General features: G+C 44.6%; 3 protein-coding genes across 6 annotated transcripts in view; all 3 read right to left on the bottom strand.

The window, feature by feature from the left end:
• Positions 1-16,043, bottom strand: part of LOC123764257 (D-beta-hydroxybutyrate dehydrogenase, mitochondrial) — a 54,194-nt gene that overhangs the window by 35,118 nt on the left and 3,033 nt on the right. The window contains exons 1-6 of one of the 4 annotated variants that reach the window (XM_045751805.1): positions 12,215-12,361; positions 7,000-7,192; positions 5,259-5,342; positions 4,244-4,406; positions 1,712-1,867; positions 208-313 (exon numbers count right to left, since the gene is read on the bottom strand). The exons of 1 other annotated variant lie outside the window; for it this stretch is intronic. In XM_045751805.1, the coding sequence (XP_045607761.1) occupies positions 208-313; positions 1,712-1,867; positions 4,244-4,406; positions 5,259-5,342; positions 7,000-7,164 (674 nt within the window). In that variant the 5' untranslated portion in view covers positions 7,165-7,192; positions 12,215-12,361. Of the gene's footprint in view, positions 1-207; positions 314-1,711; positions 1,868-4,243; positions 4,407-5,258; positions 5,343-6,999; positions 7,193-12,214; positions 12,362-16,043 lie in introns of those variants that run through there. 2 more of the 4 variants (XM_069315758.1, XM_045751802.2) reach the window with 2 other exon arrangements.
• LOC123764184 (putative uncharacterized protein ENSP00000383309) lies at positions 14,436-15,035 on the bottom strand. The gene has a single exon (XM_045751719.2). The coding sequence runs from the start codon at positions 15,033-15,035 to the stop codon at positions 14,436-14,438; it is 600 nt and encodes a 199-aa protein (XP_045607675.2).
• LOC138358287 (uncharacterized protein DKFZp434B061-like) lies at positions 15,055-15,849 on the bottom strand. The gene has a single exon (XM_069316142.1). It carries the CDS (start codon positions 15,847-15,849, stop codon positions 15,055-15,057), a length of 795 nt encoding a protein of 264 aa, XP_069172243.1.

Genomic DNA, 16,043 nt, shown 5'->3' with positions numbered 1-16,043 from the left:
GAAGTGTTGGTGCATAGCCAGTAGGATGATGAAGTTATGTGATATTTAAGTATCATTTGGCAAAGTTATCTGGAAGCACAAGACGGTTACGGTATGACAGTTTGTTTATGTCAACCCATTTGTTTATGTCGGCTTAGCACCTTCGTCTCATACCTGATAATTACCTTACCTTAGAGCAGAGAGAGGGTCGTCTGAGCGATAACTCACCTGAGGGAGTCGCTGAAACCTTCTACGGCGTACTTGGAGGCGGTGTAAGCCGACATGTAGATGAAACCGAAGCGACCACAAATGCTGGCTACATTCACCACGCGACCTGGCAAAGAGGAGAAGCCCCATCACTGTTGATGCTTGATGGTGGTGAGATAGTGGGACATGCACCCGTTTGTTACTTACACACACACACACACACACACACACACTCACACACACACACACTCACACACACACACACACACACACACACACACACACACACACACACACACACACACACACACACACACACGGTTGGAACAAGTTAAGTGAGAAGGTGGTGGAGGCCAAGACCGTCAGTAGTTTCAAAGCGTTATATGACAAAGAGTGCTGGGAAGACGGGACACCACGAGCGTAGCTCTCATCCTGTAACTACACTTAGGTAATTACACTTAGGTAATTAAACACACACACACACACACTCACACACTCACACACTCACACACTCACACACGCGCACACACACACACACATTGCCTGAAATACATAATTTTCTTTTTGTAAGGTAACGGGTTTGTGCTCAAGCTACGCAAGCTGCTTTAGACCTCCCCATCACAGTTGCTGAGAGCTGGCACCAGTCATTTGTGTACCTGACATATCAGCCTTCCTCATCAGTCACCTTGGCTGACACCTGTACTGTGCTGCTGCTGCTGTGACACATTACCTCAGTCACTGCCCCTGACACATCACACCAGTCACTGCCCCTGACACATCACACCTGTCACTGCCCCTGACATCACACCAGTCACTGCCCCTGACACATCACACCAGTCACTGCCCCTGACACATCACACCAGTCACTGCCCCTGACATCACACCAGTCACTGCCCCTGACACATCACACCAGTCACTGCCCCTGACACATCACACCAGTCACTGCCCCTGACACATCACACCAGTCACTGCCCCTGACACATCACACCAGTCACTGCCCCTGACACATCACACCAGTCACTGCCCCTGACACATCACACCAGTCACTGCCCCTGACACATCACACCAGTCACTGCCCCTGACACATCACACCAGTCACTGCCCCTGACACATCACACCAGTCACTGCCCCTGACACATCACACCAGTCACTGCCCCTGACACATCACACCAGTCACTGCCCCTGACACATCACACCAGTCACTGCCCCTGACACATCACACCAGTCACTGCCTCTAGTTGATCTTCAAAAACTCTTGACACTGTCGAGCATAAAATCTTTCCTCTCGCGGTACATTACCACCAAGACTCTGGTCACTCACTCACTCTCTCACACACACTCACTCTCTCTCTCTCTCTCTCTCTCTCTCTCTCTCTCTCTCTCTCTCTCTCTCTCTCTCTCTCTCTCTCTCTCTCTCTCTCTCTCTCTCTCTCTCTCTCTCTCTCTCTCTCTCTGTCTGTCTTGAGCTGAGCCTCCACCCTAGGTGACACCTGACCTGCTAACATGTGACTCAGCTACCGCTGACCTCTGGCTCGTCGGACGAGTGGGAGGAAGGCCTTGGTGGCGGCGATGAGGCCGAAGACGTTGATCTCCGGGTCCCTTCTGAAGCCGTCCATGGAGGACCACTCGGCAGGACAGATGCTCAGGACGCCGGCGTTGTTCACCAGGCCCCACACGCCTTCTGCAGGAGGTGGGAGAGAAGCCTCTTACAACCTCCTCACGCCCAAACATACCTACAGCCAGGCTCCTCTTATATCCCAGCAATGTTGTAACAATATCTTATAGGTTGTAATAAGGTTTTTTTTTTTAGATATATACAAGAGTTGTTACATTCTTGTACAGCCTCTAGTACGCGTAGCGTTTCGGGCAGGTCCCTGGAATACGATCCCCTGCCGCGAAGAATCGTTTTTTCATCCAAGTACACATTTTACTGTTGCGTTAAACAGAGGCTACAGTTAAGGAATTGCGCCCAGTAAATCCTCCCCGGCCAGGATACGAACCCATGACATAGCGCTCGCGGAACGCCAGGCGAGTGTCTTACCACTACACCACGGAGACTGTAAGACTGTTATATTGTGCTTGCTGGGATATACCTGCCTCAAAAAAAATAGCAAAGCTCTTGGAATAAAATATTGTACTGTTCATTTGTAATAATAACTAACTCGTAATTCTCAACAAATTACCTAATCTTCATTTAATAAACACTTATAAGTACTTCTTGTCACAACTTCCGGCTATGTTACCACAGATCTTCCCAATGGATACCGAAATGTAATCCAATGTCTATCCAATCTCATGCATGCATGTATGTGCAGGTTTAACTTGAGCTTGAAACAACTGGTTGTAACAGGTTGTAACACCAGACGAACTCTCACACGGGTTATTATAACACGGCGGAACACACAACCTCACACCGTGTTGTGCTCCTTAACTCCAACTGCAAGAAGTGAATTGCCAGAGTCGTGGAGAATAGCTACTGTGATAGTCATTAAGAAGAGAGGAGGAAGGCATGCAGGACTACTGAACATTATACCTGTGACACAAACGATCATCCGGGGCCTGGCGTTGGAGATATTAATAATTAATACACTCAAGAAGCATTTAGAGAAACTACTTTGTGTCACCAGCAAGGAACGGTAAGGTTTCTGTACCGGGATTATTATTCTATATATAAAAGGTTACCAGGAGAGAGCACTAAGCTAATATGACTATATGGCACGTGGAAAAGAGATGAGGACAGAGATCTGGGGCAGCACGAAGGGAAGGAATGGTGCCCAACCACTTAAGCCATCGGGGGATCGAACGAAGACCTGCAAGTGTTCGCGGAGAGTGGATCATGGTAACGAGTCTACCAGAGTTACATAACACAGTGCCACCAATCACGTCACAGGCAGTAAAAGGTCAGCTGGTAGAGGTTTTCTTGCCTGGCAGTGTTCGCGGAGAGTGGATCATGGTAACGAGTCTACCAGAGTTACATAACACAGTGCCACCAATCACGTCACAGGCAGTAAAAGGTCAGCTGGTAGAGGTTTTCTTGCCTGGCAGCAAGCACTCGACCGCGTCAAACACAAGATGGAGGTCCTATACATTTTTGTATTAACGTCATGAGAGAGCCGATATCTTCAGCACTGCTTACTGACAAGCTATTTTGCTGTCACAACTACACCGGCAGTTGGTGCTAACATATCACCTCACCTCTTGTATGATAAATGGTTGAGCAAAAATGTCAACAATCTTATCAAACTCAATAATGACCGGGAAATTAGCTGTAATTTCCCTGTGAATGAACCCGTACTTGCCTGCACCCATCATCCAAGCATCATACACACCTGTAACCATGAAAGGTAATGAGAATCTTGCTCTTCTTAAAGTCGTCACACTTGAAAGAATTGTCTCCCCAATCAAACCCGCAAGACCTTACGAGCACTGTGTCTCCACCCACACTTCACTCCAGTTGTCCACAGTTGCTTGATGTAAATAATGCTAGCACACAGACCATCACTGTCAGCCCCCCCCCCCACATCTCTCCTCACTTAACCCTTCTTCCATTTAAAAAATATTAATGACCAATTAAACTACTGTATGTGACGTACGGAAATTTTTTTTGTCTTGGTGAAAAAACTCTTCGGGAATCTCAACCAATATTTCACACTTGATCAGAATTTATTCCGTGAGAATTGTACGGGAGAATCGGTGTCAATAATGAATAATACTTCTAAATCATTTAACTTAGGCCTACCCCGACCAGCCTATGTGCATCCCATACCTCAGACCATTATCCCTACAAATATACACAGAAACCCCTGATAAAGTTAAGACAAGGCAGATGCAACTTGGCAACCCTGGAAACACAAACCGAAACTGTCTTTATTTTCCGCTTGTTACAACTTGTAATAAAGTTCTTACATCTTGGCTTAACATGTTTATGACGTATTAGAACGTTGTTACAACTTGCTATATTGGTTGTTATAACTGGTTAGGAAGTGTCAAAACTTGTTCGAACGTTGTACCAACGTCGTAGTTTCGGTGTGTGTTTGGCGGGAAGCCAGTCTCTCACCTCCGTGAGGCAGGAGGCGCTTGACCTCCTGGGCAGCCTTGTCCAGCTGGTCCTGGCTGGTGACGTCCATCTGCAGGACGTGGAGGCGGCTGGACCCCTCCTGCCGGAGGTGCTCGGCGCCCTCACCGTCAGCCTGCAGGCAGCCAGCGAACACCCGGAACCCCTGCAGGAGAAGCCACAGGGCGGGATGACAACTGTTGACACACCTGGAGGACACACCTGGTGGACACACCTGGAGGACACACCAGGTGGACACACCTGGAGGACACACCTGGTGGACACACCTGGAGGACACACCAGGTGGACACACCTGGAGGACACACCAGATGGACACACCTGGAGGACACACCAGGTGGACACACCTGGAGGACACACCTGGTGGACACACCTGGAGGACACACCTGGTGGACACACCTGGTGGACACACCAGGTGGACACACCTGGAGGACACACCAGATGGACACACCTGGAGGACACACCAGGTGGACACACCTGGTGGACACACCTGGAGGACACACCTGGTGGACACACCTGGAGGACACACCTGGAGGACACACCAGATGGACACACCTGGAGGACACACCAGGTGGACACACCTGGAGGACACACCTGGAGGACACACCTGGTGGACACACCTGGAGGACACACCTGGAGGACACACCTGGTGGACACACCTGGAGGACACACCTGGTGGACACACCTGGAGGACACACCAGATGGACACACCTGGAGGACACACCAGTTGGTCAGCTGGGCCACCAGTTATATCTCAGAGTGCCTGTTTTCTCCTGGGCTTGTAGATGAGAGGACCTACCTAAGTGTACATTGTTGTTTATCAACAAATATAGTGCAATTTTCTTTTTGCTATTTCTCTACAATCGTCATAATGTTAAATCAATCAGAGATGGCAATGTATGACTCAATAATTTTAAATCCAAATTTTTAATGTGAATTATTAGGTGAAATTGTAAAACCCTTGTGAGACGACGACGTTGTTCGTCTGAAGGTGACTAACCAGGTTGTCGAGGTGGAGGGCCAGAGTGTTGCCGAAGCCTGTGTCACAGCCGGTCAACACCACCGACTTTCCATCGACTGGCTCCTGCAATATTGCAATTGCAAACGTTAACACACTGGAAATTGTTATTTACATACGTCAGACTGAGCACAATAGTGAAAACTACAGGTCTATTAACCCTATGATGCAGCTCCTATTTGTGTCCACCCAAATTCATTCATATATGCCTAACCTACGCTTGAAACAGTCCAACGTTCCCACGTCTATTATGTTACCCGGTAATTTGTTCCATACATCACCGACCTTATCTCTTAACCAGTATTTACCCAGGTCTTTCCTGAATCTAAACTTGGTTGGTGTTGATTCCCGAAAATTTTCGAGATTCCTCATTTTTTTGTGTATATATACGTAGAAAACATTTATTTTAAGTACTTGAAGATAATTTAACTAGAAAGTTATATATATATATATATATATATATATATATATATATATATATATATATATATATATATATATATATATATATATATATATATATATATATATATGCGAACAAGCCTGAATGGTCCCCAGGACAATATGCAACTGAAAACTCACACCCCAGAAGTGACTCGAACCCATACTCCCAGGAGCAACGCAACTGGTATGTACAAGACGCCTTAATCCACTTGACCATCACGACCGGACAAAATGAGGTGATAGCCGAGGCTATTTGAACCACCCCACCGCCGGCACTCGGATAGTAATCTTGGGCATAGCATTTTACCAAATCACCTCATTCTTTGGGGCACACGTGAGGAACACAAATGCGAACAAGCCTGAATGGTCCCCAGGACAATATGCAACTGAAAACTCATATTATATATATGAGTATATATATATATATATATATATATATATATATATATATATATATATATATATATATATATATATATATATATATATATACACATTCGTACAGTTAGGTGCTGTACATTCTTGTACAGCCACTAGCACGCATAGCGTTTCGGGCAAGTCCTTAATCCTAATTTTCACTCACACACACACCCAGAAAGCAGCCCGTAGCAGCTTGTATAACTCGCTAGGTGAACAGGACATCAGGGGTGAAATTTAAGAAACTCTGCCCATTTGTTTTCGCCTCCGCCGGGGATCAAACACAGACTTTTAGGACTACGAGCCCCGAATGCTGTCTACTCAGCCGTCAGGCCCCCATAGTGTTGCTCGATGCCGTAATAGCATTTTGCCGGGAAAATTTAAATCTCTTAGCACTCAGTTTTGGCAGAAAAATTCAAATCTCGTAGCACTTCCAGTTTTGGCGGGAAAATTCAAGTCTCTTAGCACTTCCAGTTTTGGCGGGAAAATTTACATCTCTTAGCACTTCCAATTTTGGCGGGAAAATTCACATCTCTAGCACTTCCAATTTTAGCGAGACAATTCACATTTCTTAGCAGTTACAGTTTTGGCGGGAAAATTCTCATTTCTTAGCAGTTACAGTTTTGGCGGGAAAATTCACATCTCTTAGTACCCTCTCAGTTTTGGCGGAAAAATTCAAATATCTTTGCAACCTCTCAGTTTTGACGGGAAAATTAAAACCTTTTAGCACTATGACGTTTGGCGGGAAAAATAACCTAATAGGATCCTAATAACCTAACAGAAATATTCAAATATATATTTGTATGTCAGTTAAAGTTTGAGACCAGCGAGGAAGATTAAGAGGCTGGCAGGAGTAACCGACCTTCAGATCAGCCGTGTACAAGTAGATGGCAGCAGAGAGGAGCCAGAGTGTAGTGAAGGCCAGGAGGCAGGACACTATGCCCAGAGCACCGAGCACAGTGGCCAGGAGGGCGCTCACTCCTCCCCAGAACACCACCCGAACCACCTTGTCCAGAGTCCACAACATCCTCCACACACACTGCTGGGGCCCCGATCTGAAAACAAACACTAGATGTAACACTCCATAGGAGTAATTATATTTCGTATCAAGAGGAAAGGCAAAGGAAAAATACAGAGAGAGCGGGAGCAAGAGATAGAGATAGATAGATAGATAGATAGATAGATAGATAGATATAGATAGATAGATAAGATATAGAAAGATAAGACGAGGGCAGTCTACTAGTCCGTCCTCCTAAAATTTCCCGACGTCAAGAAACTGTCTTACTTAAGTGCCCTTATCCTAACTTACCAGAGGACCCAAAGCAGAAAACGAGACAATATGTCAATTTCGCGAGCCGCTACCATTTTATTGTACGACAATTTTTGGCCATAGGTACGAGTATACGTCCAAATGCGACGTTACACAGAGGCGGGCAGGGCCAGGATTCAATTTACCCATCAACTTACCAACCTGAACATCTGTCCTCAACCTTTGGCGGATTTGTTTGCATTTATTAAACAGTTTACCATTATTCGGAATTTCGCAATCAAATGTTATTATTGTTATAAACAGCCTCCTAGTGCCTCGGCGCTCATCAACTGTTTACTAAATGTATAGAAAGCCGCCAAAGATTGAGAAAAGACGTAGAAATTGGCCAGTTCAGTCGTCACTTCATGATGACTCTGGTGTTCAGCTAGACCGCCTCTATATCATACTAGGCCTAAAATAGCGTATAGGTTCTTTACTTTCCAAATTTTAAAAAATCCCATGTAGGTAAAATCAACAATACAAAACATCAACCTTTTTTGAGTCCAACAGTCCATTTTTGACCAAATGGTTGCTATAAGTACTATCATTTTAGAAGGGTGGGCAGGAAAACAGATGTCAGGCAGCTGTACTTTGGTCAGCATAACAAGTGCTCAAACGGGATCAAAGCTGCCGCACGAAGCCCAGCTGCCCCCAGCATATACCACTTATGATGAGGTACACTTGTAACTTATGCTAGAAGTCAGCACACATTACCGCCAAGAAAAGTCAGCTTAGTAACCTATCATGACAAATTAGTAACCTATCATGACAAATTAGTAACCTATCATGACAAATTAGTAACCTATCATGACAAATTAGTAACCTATCATGGCAAATTAGTAACCTATCATGACAAATTAGTAACCTATCATGATAAATTAGTAACCTATCATGACAAATTAGTAACCTATCATGGCAAATTAGTAACCTATCATGGCAAATTAGTAACCTATCATGACAAATTAGTAACCTATCATGACAAATTAGTAACCTATCATGACAAATTAGTAACATATCATGACAGATTAGTAGCCTATCATGACAAATTAGTAACATATCATGACAGATTAGTAACCTATCATGACAAATTAGTAACCTATCATGACAAATTAGTAACCTATCATGACAAATTAGTAACCTATCATGACAAATTAGTAACCTATCATGACAAATTAGTAACCTATCATGACAAATTAGTAACCTATCATGGCAAATTAGTAACCTATCATGACAAATTAGTAACCTATCATGACAAATTAGTAACATATCATGACAGGTTAGTAGCCTATCATGACAAATTAGTAACCTATCATGACAAATTAGTAACATATCATGACAGATTAGTAACCTATCATGACAAATTAGTAACCTACATAACGAACTAGAAGCCTACATAACAACTTAGTTGGCTACCATGATAAATTTGTAGCTTATTATGATAAATTAGCAATCTATGGTAACAAGTTAGTATCCTCTTATGATATATTATTAGCCTAACATAAATATTAGTAGCCTATCATGAGAGATTAGTAGGCTATCATGAGAGATTAGTAGGCTATCATGAGAGATTAGTAGCCTATCATGAGAGATTAGTAGCCTATCATGTCGAGAGATTAGTAGGCTATCATGAGAGATTAGTAGGCTATCATGAGAGATTAGTAGCCTATCATGAGAGATTAGTAGCCTATCATGAGAGATTAGTAGGCTATCATGAGAGATTAGTAGGCTATCATGAGAGATTAGTAGGCTATCATGAGAGATTAGTAGCCTATCATGAGAGATTAGTAGCCTATCATGAGAGATTAGTAGCCTATCATGAGAGATTAGTAGCCTATCATGAGAGATTAGTAGGCTATCATGAGAGATTAGTAGCCTATCATGAGAGATTAGTAGCCTATCATGAGAGATTAGTAGCCTATCATGAGAGATTAGTAGGCTATCATGAGAGATTAGTAGGCTATCATGAGAGATTAGTAGCCTATCATGAGAGATTAGTAGCCTATCATGTCAGATTAGTAGCGTTTATAACAAATTAGTTGCCTATCATGACAGATTAGTAGCCTATCATGCTAGATTAGTAGCCTATCATGATAGATTAGTAGCCTATCATGATAGATTAGTAGCCTATCATGCTAGATTAGTAGCCTATCATGATAGATTAGTAGCCTATCATGCTAGATTAGTTGCCTATCATGATAGATTAGTAGCCTATCATGATAGATTAGTAGCCTATCATGCTAGATTAGTAGCCTATCATGATAGATTAGTAGCCTATCATGATAGATTAGTTGCCTATCATGATAGATTAGTAGCCTATCATGATAGATTAGTAGCCTATCATGAGAGATTAGTAGCCTATCATGTCAGATTAGTAGCGTTTATAACAAATTAGTTGCCTATCATGACAGATTAGTAGCCTATCATGCTAGATTAGTAGCCTATCATGCTAGATTAGTAGCCTATCATGATAGATTAGTAGCCTATCATGCTAGATTAGTAGCCTATCATGACATATTAGTATAAAAGATTTGATAATTTAAACTAAATTCATAAATTCTATTAAAAAAAACAAGTAGAAATGTATTGTGGTGTGAGCTGTGCACATCTCATGCACCGCATATTGACGCTGTCGACCAAATCGTCAATATCCTGGCGCAATAGTGAAATTATATGCACCGTATAATTGACGCAGCCTAGCTCGGACTAATGAGAGAATCTGTCTAGGTTAATACGCGTGTGGTTGGACAAAACTGTTTCATGTTTAACGCAAGTTAGGAGTGTGCAGACGTTCTCAATGTGTCTGACCAGGACACATCTTTCCTCACTGATGGCGCCCGCTGTTTACATTTATTAGTTTACTCGAGCTCGTAAACTCTTTAATAAATGTAAACAAAGCCACCATGATGGAGGAAAGATGTAGAGGGTTTCTTCAGTGGTTGTGTAAATACCGGATGACTCCTGGCCCCCGGCTTGCTCCCGGGTTAAGTGCGTCGTGTTTACACTTGACACTTTTACACACTTATGTTTACAACACCAGTAAGTCAATGGTTCTTGGTCTATGCCGCCGGCAGGTAGTCACAGCTCGCTTGTTATTCTGCTGGAAGGGTTCTCACATGTGTCAAGTTTGGTTTGTTTGATCGTTGTGTGTTCTCTAACTTTACTGCTACCGCGACACACACCTGTTTATACCCTACCTTCACCACTATACACTCCTGTTTACACCCTACCTTCACTACCATACACTCCTGTTTACACCCTCAACACCATACACACCTGTTTACACCCTACCCTCACCATTATATACACTCCTGTTTACACCCTACCCTCACTACCATACACTCCTGTTTACACCCTACCCTCACCACTATACACTCCTGTTTACACCCTACCCTCACCATTATATACACCTGTTTACACCCTACCCTCACCACCATACACACCTGTTTACACCCTACCCTCACCACCATACACACCTGTTTACACCCTACCCTCACCACCATACACACCTGTTTACACCCTACCCTCACCACCATACACACCTGTTTACACCCTACCCTCACCACCCTACACACCTGTTTATACCCTACACACTCCTGTTTACAGTGTGACAAGGGACGAACAGTTAAAAGATGGCACCCAGTTAGGATTTGATCCGGGGCCAAACGCGCCACCAGGCTGTGCTTCAACTGCGCAACAACGGCTCCCTCTCGCTTATTAATAAACTATTATTATTATTATTGAGAAAATCGGCAGGAACCGTGGGCAGGATTCGAACCTGCAGACTTGGGTACTCCCAAGCACACGCCCTGGACCACTAGGCCGCAATATGCGCAAGTCATACACTGGGCTTCACCTCAGGCCTCTAAGGTTGCCCGGAGGCATCTTCTCATACCAACTCACAGTTTCACACATTACCCTCACACACTCCCGCCTGTGGTACACTTTTACCCCCAGTGGTCTTACATATCGTGACCTAAGGGTTTAGGGCTTGTGCTAAGGAGCACCCAGTGTGCAGGTTCGAATCCTCATCGCTCCTACTGATTTTCTCATTGATACATCACGTTAATGTGATTTGTTTCTGGAGTATTATTATTATCATGCGAGACACGGAAGGCTTCACACCGTCGGCCACACCGCGTGTCTGGCGTCGGCCTCGACACCAGCGTCTAAGACTTTAATATACACCGTAACAACCTCACTTCCTAGGAATTACCTGGTGTTAACTTTGGCACTCATTAAGGGAGGCCACTGTGGTACTCATTAAGGGAGGCTACTGTGGTACTCATTAACCGAGGCCACTGTGGTGCTCATTAACCGAGGCCACTGTGGTACTCATTAACCGAGGCCACTGTGGTACTCATTAACCGAGGCCACTGTGGTACTCATTAAGGGAGGCCACTGTGGTACTCATTAAGTGAGGCCACTGTGGTACTCATTAAGAGAGGCCACTGTGGTACTCATTAAGCGAAGCCACGGTAGCATTTACTAAGCACTAATCATGCATGCAACACGCTAAGCGAAGCCGCTGTAGTGTAGTGCAGAGACCGTTGCACTAAGCGAAGCAACTATGGCATGCACTTATTAACACCCTCGTTCCCACCATCTGACACCCGTCAAATATGAAGAGGTGTCTGCCTAGCCTCTAACATACCAACCAATATATCTCAACTAATCAACCTGACGCAGTGTTCGACAACGTCAAAATGTCAGTGGGAGAGTGCATGTGGTGTGTGGACAGGTTGCACACCGTGGCAGCTGCAATACTTACCAACAACAACACTTAACAACTCAGGTTGGGCGACTCAGAACCAATCAGCTGTGTTCCTTTCACCGTTGTCGATTGGCAACTGACCTGTCTCTCCACAGCGACAGCCCAGCACTAAAAGCCCCCCCTCACCCTCCCACAACTGGGGCTACAACCCCTCCCCCGCATTGTTGACGGAAACGTTCTCACCCAGGAGTCACTAAGTGATGTTTGGGGAAATGCCACACTATATATATTCGTATACCTCGAAGATCGACAACTCTCAGTCTATCTTATATCCTGCGACCTGAAGAGGGTCTTCACAAGTCACACTGAGGATGTAATTACCTAAGTGTAGTTACAGGATGAAAGCTATGCTCGTGGTGTCCCGTCTTCCCAGCACTCTTTGTCATATAATGCTTTGAAACTACTGACGGTCTTGGCCTCCACCACCTTCTCACCTAACTTGTTCCAACCGTCTACCACTCTGTTTGCGAAAGTGAATTTTCTTATATTTCTTCGGCATCTGTGTTTAGCTAGTTTAAATCTATGACCTCTTGTTCTTAAAGTTCCAGGTCTCAGGAAATCTTCCCTATCGATTTTATCAATTCCTGTTACTATTTTGTATGTAGTGTTCATATGCTTGTTAAGATATGGGCACCACACAACCGCTGCATATTCTAGCTTTGGCCTAACAAAAGTCGTAAACAATTTCTTTAGTATATCGCCATCCATGTATTTAAAAGCAATTCTGAAGATAGAAAGCGTGGCATAGGCTTCTCGCACAATATTCTTTATGTGGTCCTCAGGTGGACCTCTGTTTTTCTATCTAGAACCACCCCTAGATCTCTTTCTTTATCAGAATTCTTAAAAGATTTCTCACATAATATATAGGTTGTGTGGGGTCTATGTTCTCCTATTCCACATTCCATAACATGGCATTATTAACATTAAATTCCATTTGCCAAGTGGTGCTCCATATACTTATTTTGTCCAGGTCATCTTGAAGGGCATGACAATCATCTAAGTTTCTTATCCTTCCTATTATCTTAGCATCATCAACAAACATGTTCATATAATTCTGTATACCAACTGGTAGATCATTTATGTAGACAATAAACATCACTGGTGCAAGAACTGAACCCTGTGGTACTCCACTTGTGATATTTCCCCAGTCCGATACATTGCCTCTGATCACAGCCCTCATTTTTCTATCAGTCAGAAAATTGTTAAACCATGTTAGAAGCTTACCTGTCACCCCTCCAATATTTTCCAGTTTTCAGAACAACCTCATATGTAGAACTCTGTCGAAAGCCTTTTTTAGGTCCAGATAGATACAGTCAACCCAACCATCTCTTTCCTGTAATATCTCTGTTGCTCGATCATAGAAACTGAGTAAATTCGATACACAGGATCTTCCAGATCGAAAACCATACTGTCTGTCTGATATTATATCATTTCTCTCCAGGTGTCCTACCCATTTAGTTTTAATTATTTTTTCCAATATTTTGACTATTACACTTGTCAATGATACAGGTCTATAGTTAAGAGGGTACACCCTGCTTCCACTTTTGTAGATTAGAACTATGTTAGCCTTTTTCCACACATCAGTTACAACTCCTGTAAACAGGGATGCCTGAAAAATCAGTTGAAGTGGAATGCTGAGCTCAGATGCACATTCTCTCAGAACCCATGGTGAAACTCCATCTGGACCAACTGCTTTGTTCTTATTTAGCTCCTTGAGCATTTTTTCCACTTCGTCTCTAGACACCTCTATGTGCTCTATGTTGTTCTCTGGAATTCTTATTGTGTCTGGTTCCCTGAAGATTTAATTTTGTACAAACACACTTTGGAACTTTTCGTTTAATGTTTCACACATTTCCTTTTCATTTTCCGTGAATCTATTTCCCATTTTCAACCTCTGAATATTATCCTTTACCTGCAATTTGTTGTTTCTGAATTTATAGAATAGACCTGGTTCTGTTTTGCATTTGTCTGCAATCCCTTTTTCAAAATTTCTTTCTGCCTCTCTCCTCACTGCCGTGTAGTTGTTTCTCGCATCTTTGTATCGCTGGTATGTTTGGGGGTTTGGCCTCTTCCTGTATTGATTCCATTTTTGTGTCTTTTGGTCTCTGGCCCTCTCGCAATTTCTGTTGAACCAATTCTGTTTCCTAGTTCTGCATCTCTGTTTTGGTATAAATTTTTTATGCCTTTATCATATATTTCACAAAACTTGACATACATCTCATTCACTTCCTTGCCTAGGTGAGTCAGGCAGGTGAGTCCTGGAGGATGTGTCAGGCAGGTGAGTCCTGAAGGATGTGTCAGGCATGTGAGTCCTGGAGGATGTGTCAAGCATGTGAGTCCTGGAGGATGTGTCAGGCATGTGAGTCCAGGAGGATGTGTCAGGCAGGTGAGTCCTGGAGGATGTGTCAGGCAGGTGAGTCCTGAAGGATGTGTCAGGCATGTGAGTCCTGGAGGATGTGTCAAGCATGTGAGTCCTGGAGGATGTGTCAGGCAGGTGAGTCCTGGAGGATGTGTCAGGCATGTGAGTCCTGGAGGATGTGTCAAGCATGTGAGTCCTGGAGGATGTGTCAGGCAGGTGAGTCCTGGAGGATGTGTCAGGCATGTGAGTCCTGGAGGATGTGTCAAGCATGTGAGTCCTGGAGGATGTGTCAGGCAGGTGAGTCCTGAAGGATGTGTCGAGCATGTGAGTCCTGGAGGATGTGTCAGGCATGTGAGTCCTGGAGGATGTGTCAGGCAGGTGAGTCCTGGAGGATGTGTCAGGCAGGTGAGTCCTGGAGGATGTGTCAGGCATGTGAGTCCTGGAGGATGTGTCAGGCATGTGAATCCTGGAGGATGTGTCAAGCATGTGAGTCCTGGAGGATGTCAAGCATGTGAGTCCTGGAGGATGTGTCAGGCATGTGAGTCCTGGAGGATGTGTCAGGCATGTGAGTCCTGGAGGATGTGTCAGGCAGGTGAGTCCTGGAGGATGTGCCAAGCATGTAAGTCCTGGAGGATGTGTCAGGCATGTGAGTCCTGGAGGATGTGTCAGGCAGGTGAGTCCTGGAGGATGTGTCAGGCATGTGAGCCCTGGAGGATGTGTCAAGCATGTGAGTCCTGGAGGATGTGTCAGGCAGGTGAGTCCTGAAGGATGTGTCAGGCATGTGAGTCCTGAAGGATGTGTCAGGCATGTGAGTCCTGAAGGATGTGTCAGGCATGTGAGTCCTGGAGGATGTGTCAGGCAGGTGAGTCCTGGAGGATGTGTCAAGCAGGTGAGTCCTGGAGGATGTGTCAGGCATGTGAGTCCTGGAGGATGTGTCAGGCATGTGAATCCTGGAGGATGTGTCAAGCATGTGAGTCCTGGAGGATGTCAAGCATGTGAGTCCTGGAGGATGTGTCAGGCATGTGAGTCCTGGAGGATGTGTCAGGCATGTGAGTCCTGGAGGATGTGTCAGGCAGGTGAGTCCTGGAGGATGTGTCAGGCATGTGAGTCCTGGAGGATGTGTCAAGCATGTGAGTCCTGGAGGATGTGTCAGGCAGGTGAGTCCTGAAGGATGTGTCAGGCATGTGAGTCCTGAAGGATGTGTCAGACATGTGAGTCCTGGAGGATGTGTCAGGCAGGTAAGTCCTGAAGGATGTGTCAAGCATGGGTACATACCCACTGGGATCAAGAGCCTATTCAACGCCTAATCAGCGTCATCAACATTGAACAAACGGTGATTTAAGGTGGTATCAACGCGGGGCATGTAGTGGGGTACCTGGGTACGCAGGCACACGGGGGGCAATCACTGGGCGAACATCACCTTGGTTATGTGCAGAGATAGAACAGTGAGAGGAGATACACGCGCCG

Source organism: Procambarus clarkii, chromosome 82 (genome assembly GCF_040958095.1).
Source record: "Procambarus clarkii isolate CNS0578487 chromosome 82, FALCON_Pclarkii_2.0, whole genome shotgun sequence".
Taxonomy (NCBI): Eukaryota; Metazoa; Arthropoda; class Malacostraca; order Decapoda; family Cambaridae; genus Procambarus; species Procambarus clarkii.
The sequence above is the reverse complement of the archived record's forward strand: the minus strand, read 5'-3'. Positions and strand labels throughout refer to the sequence as shown.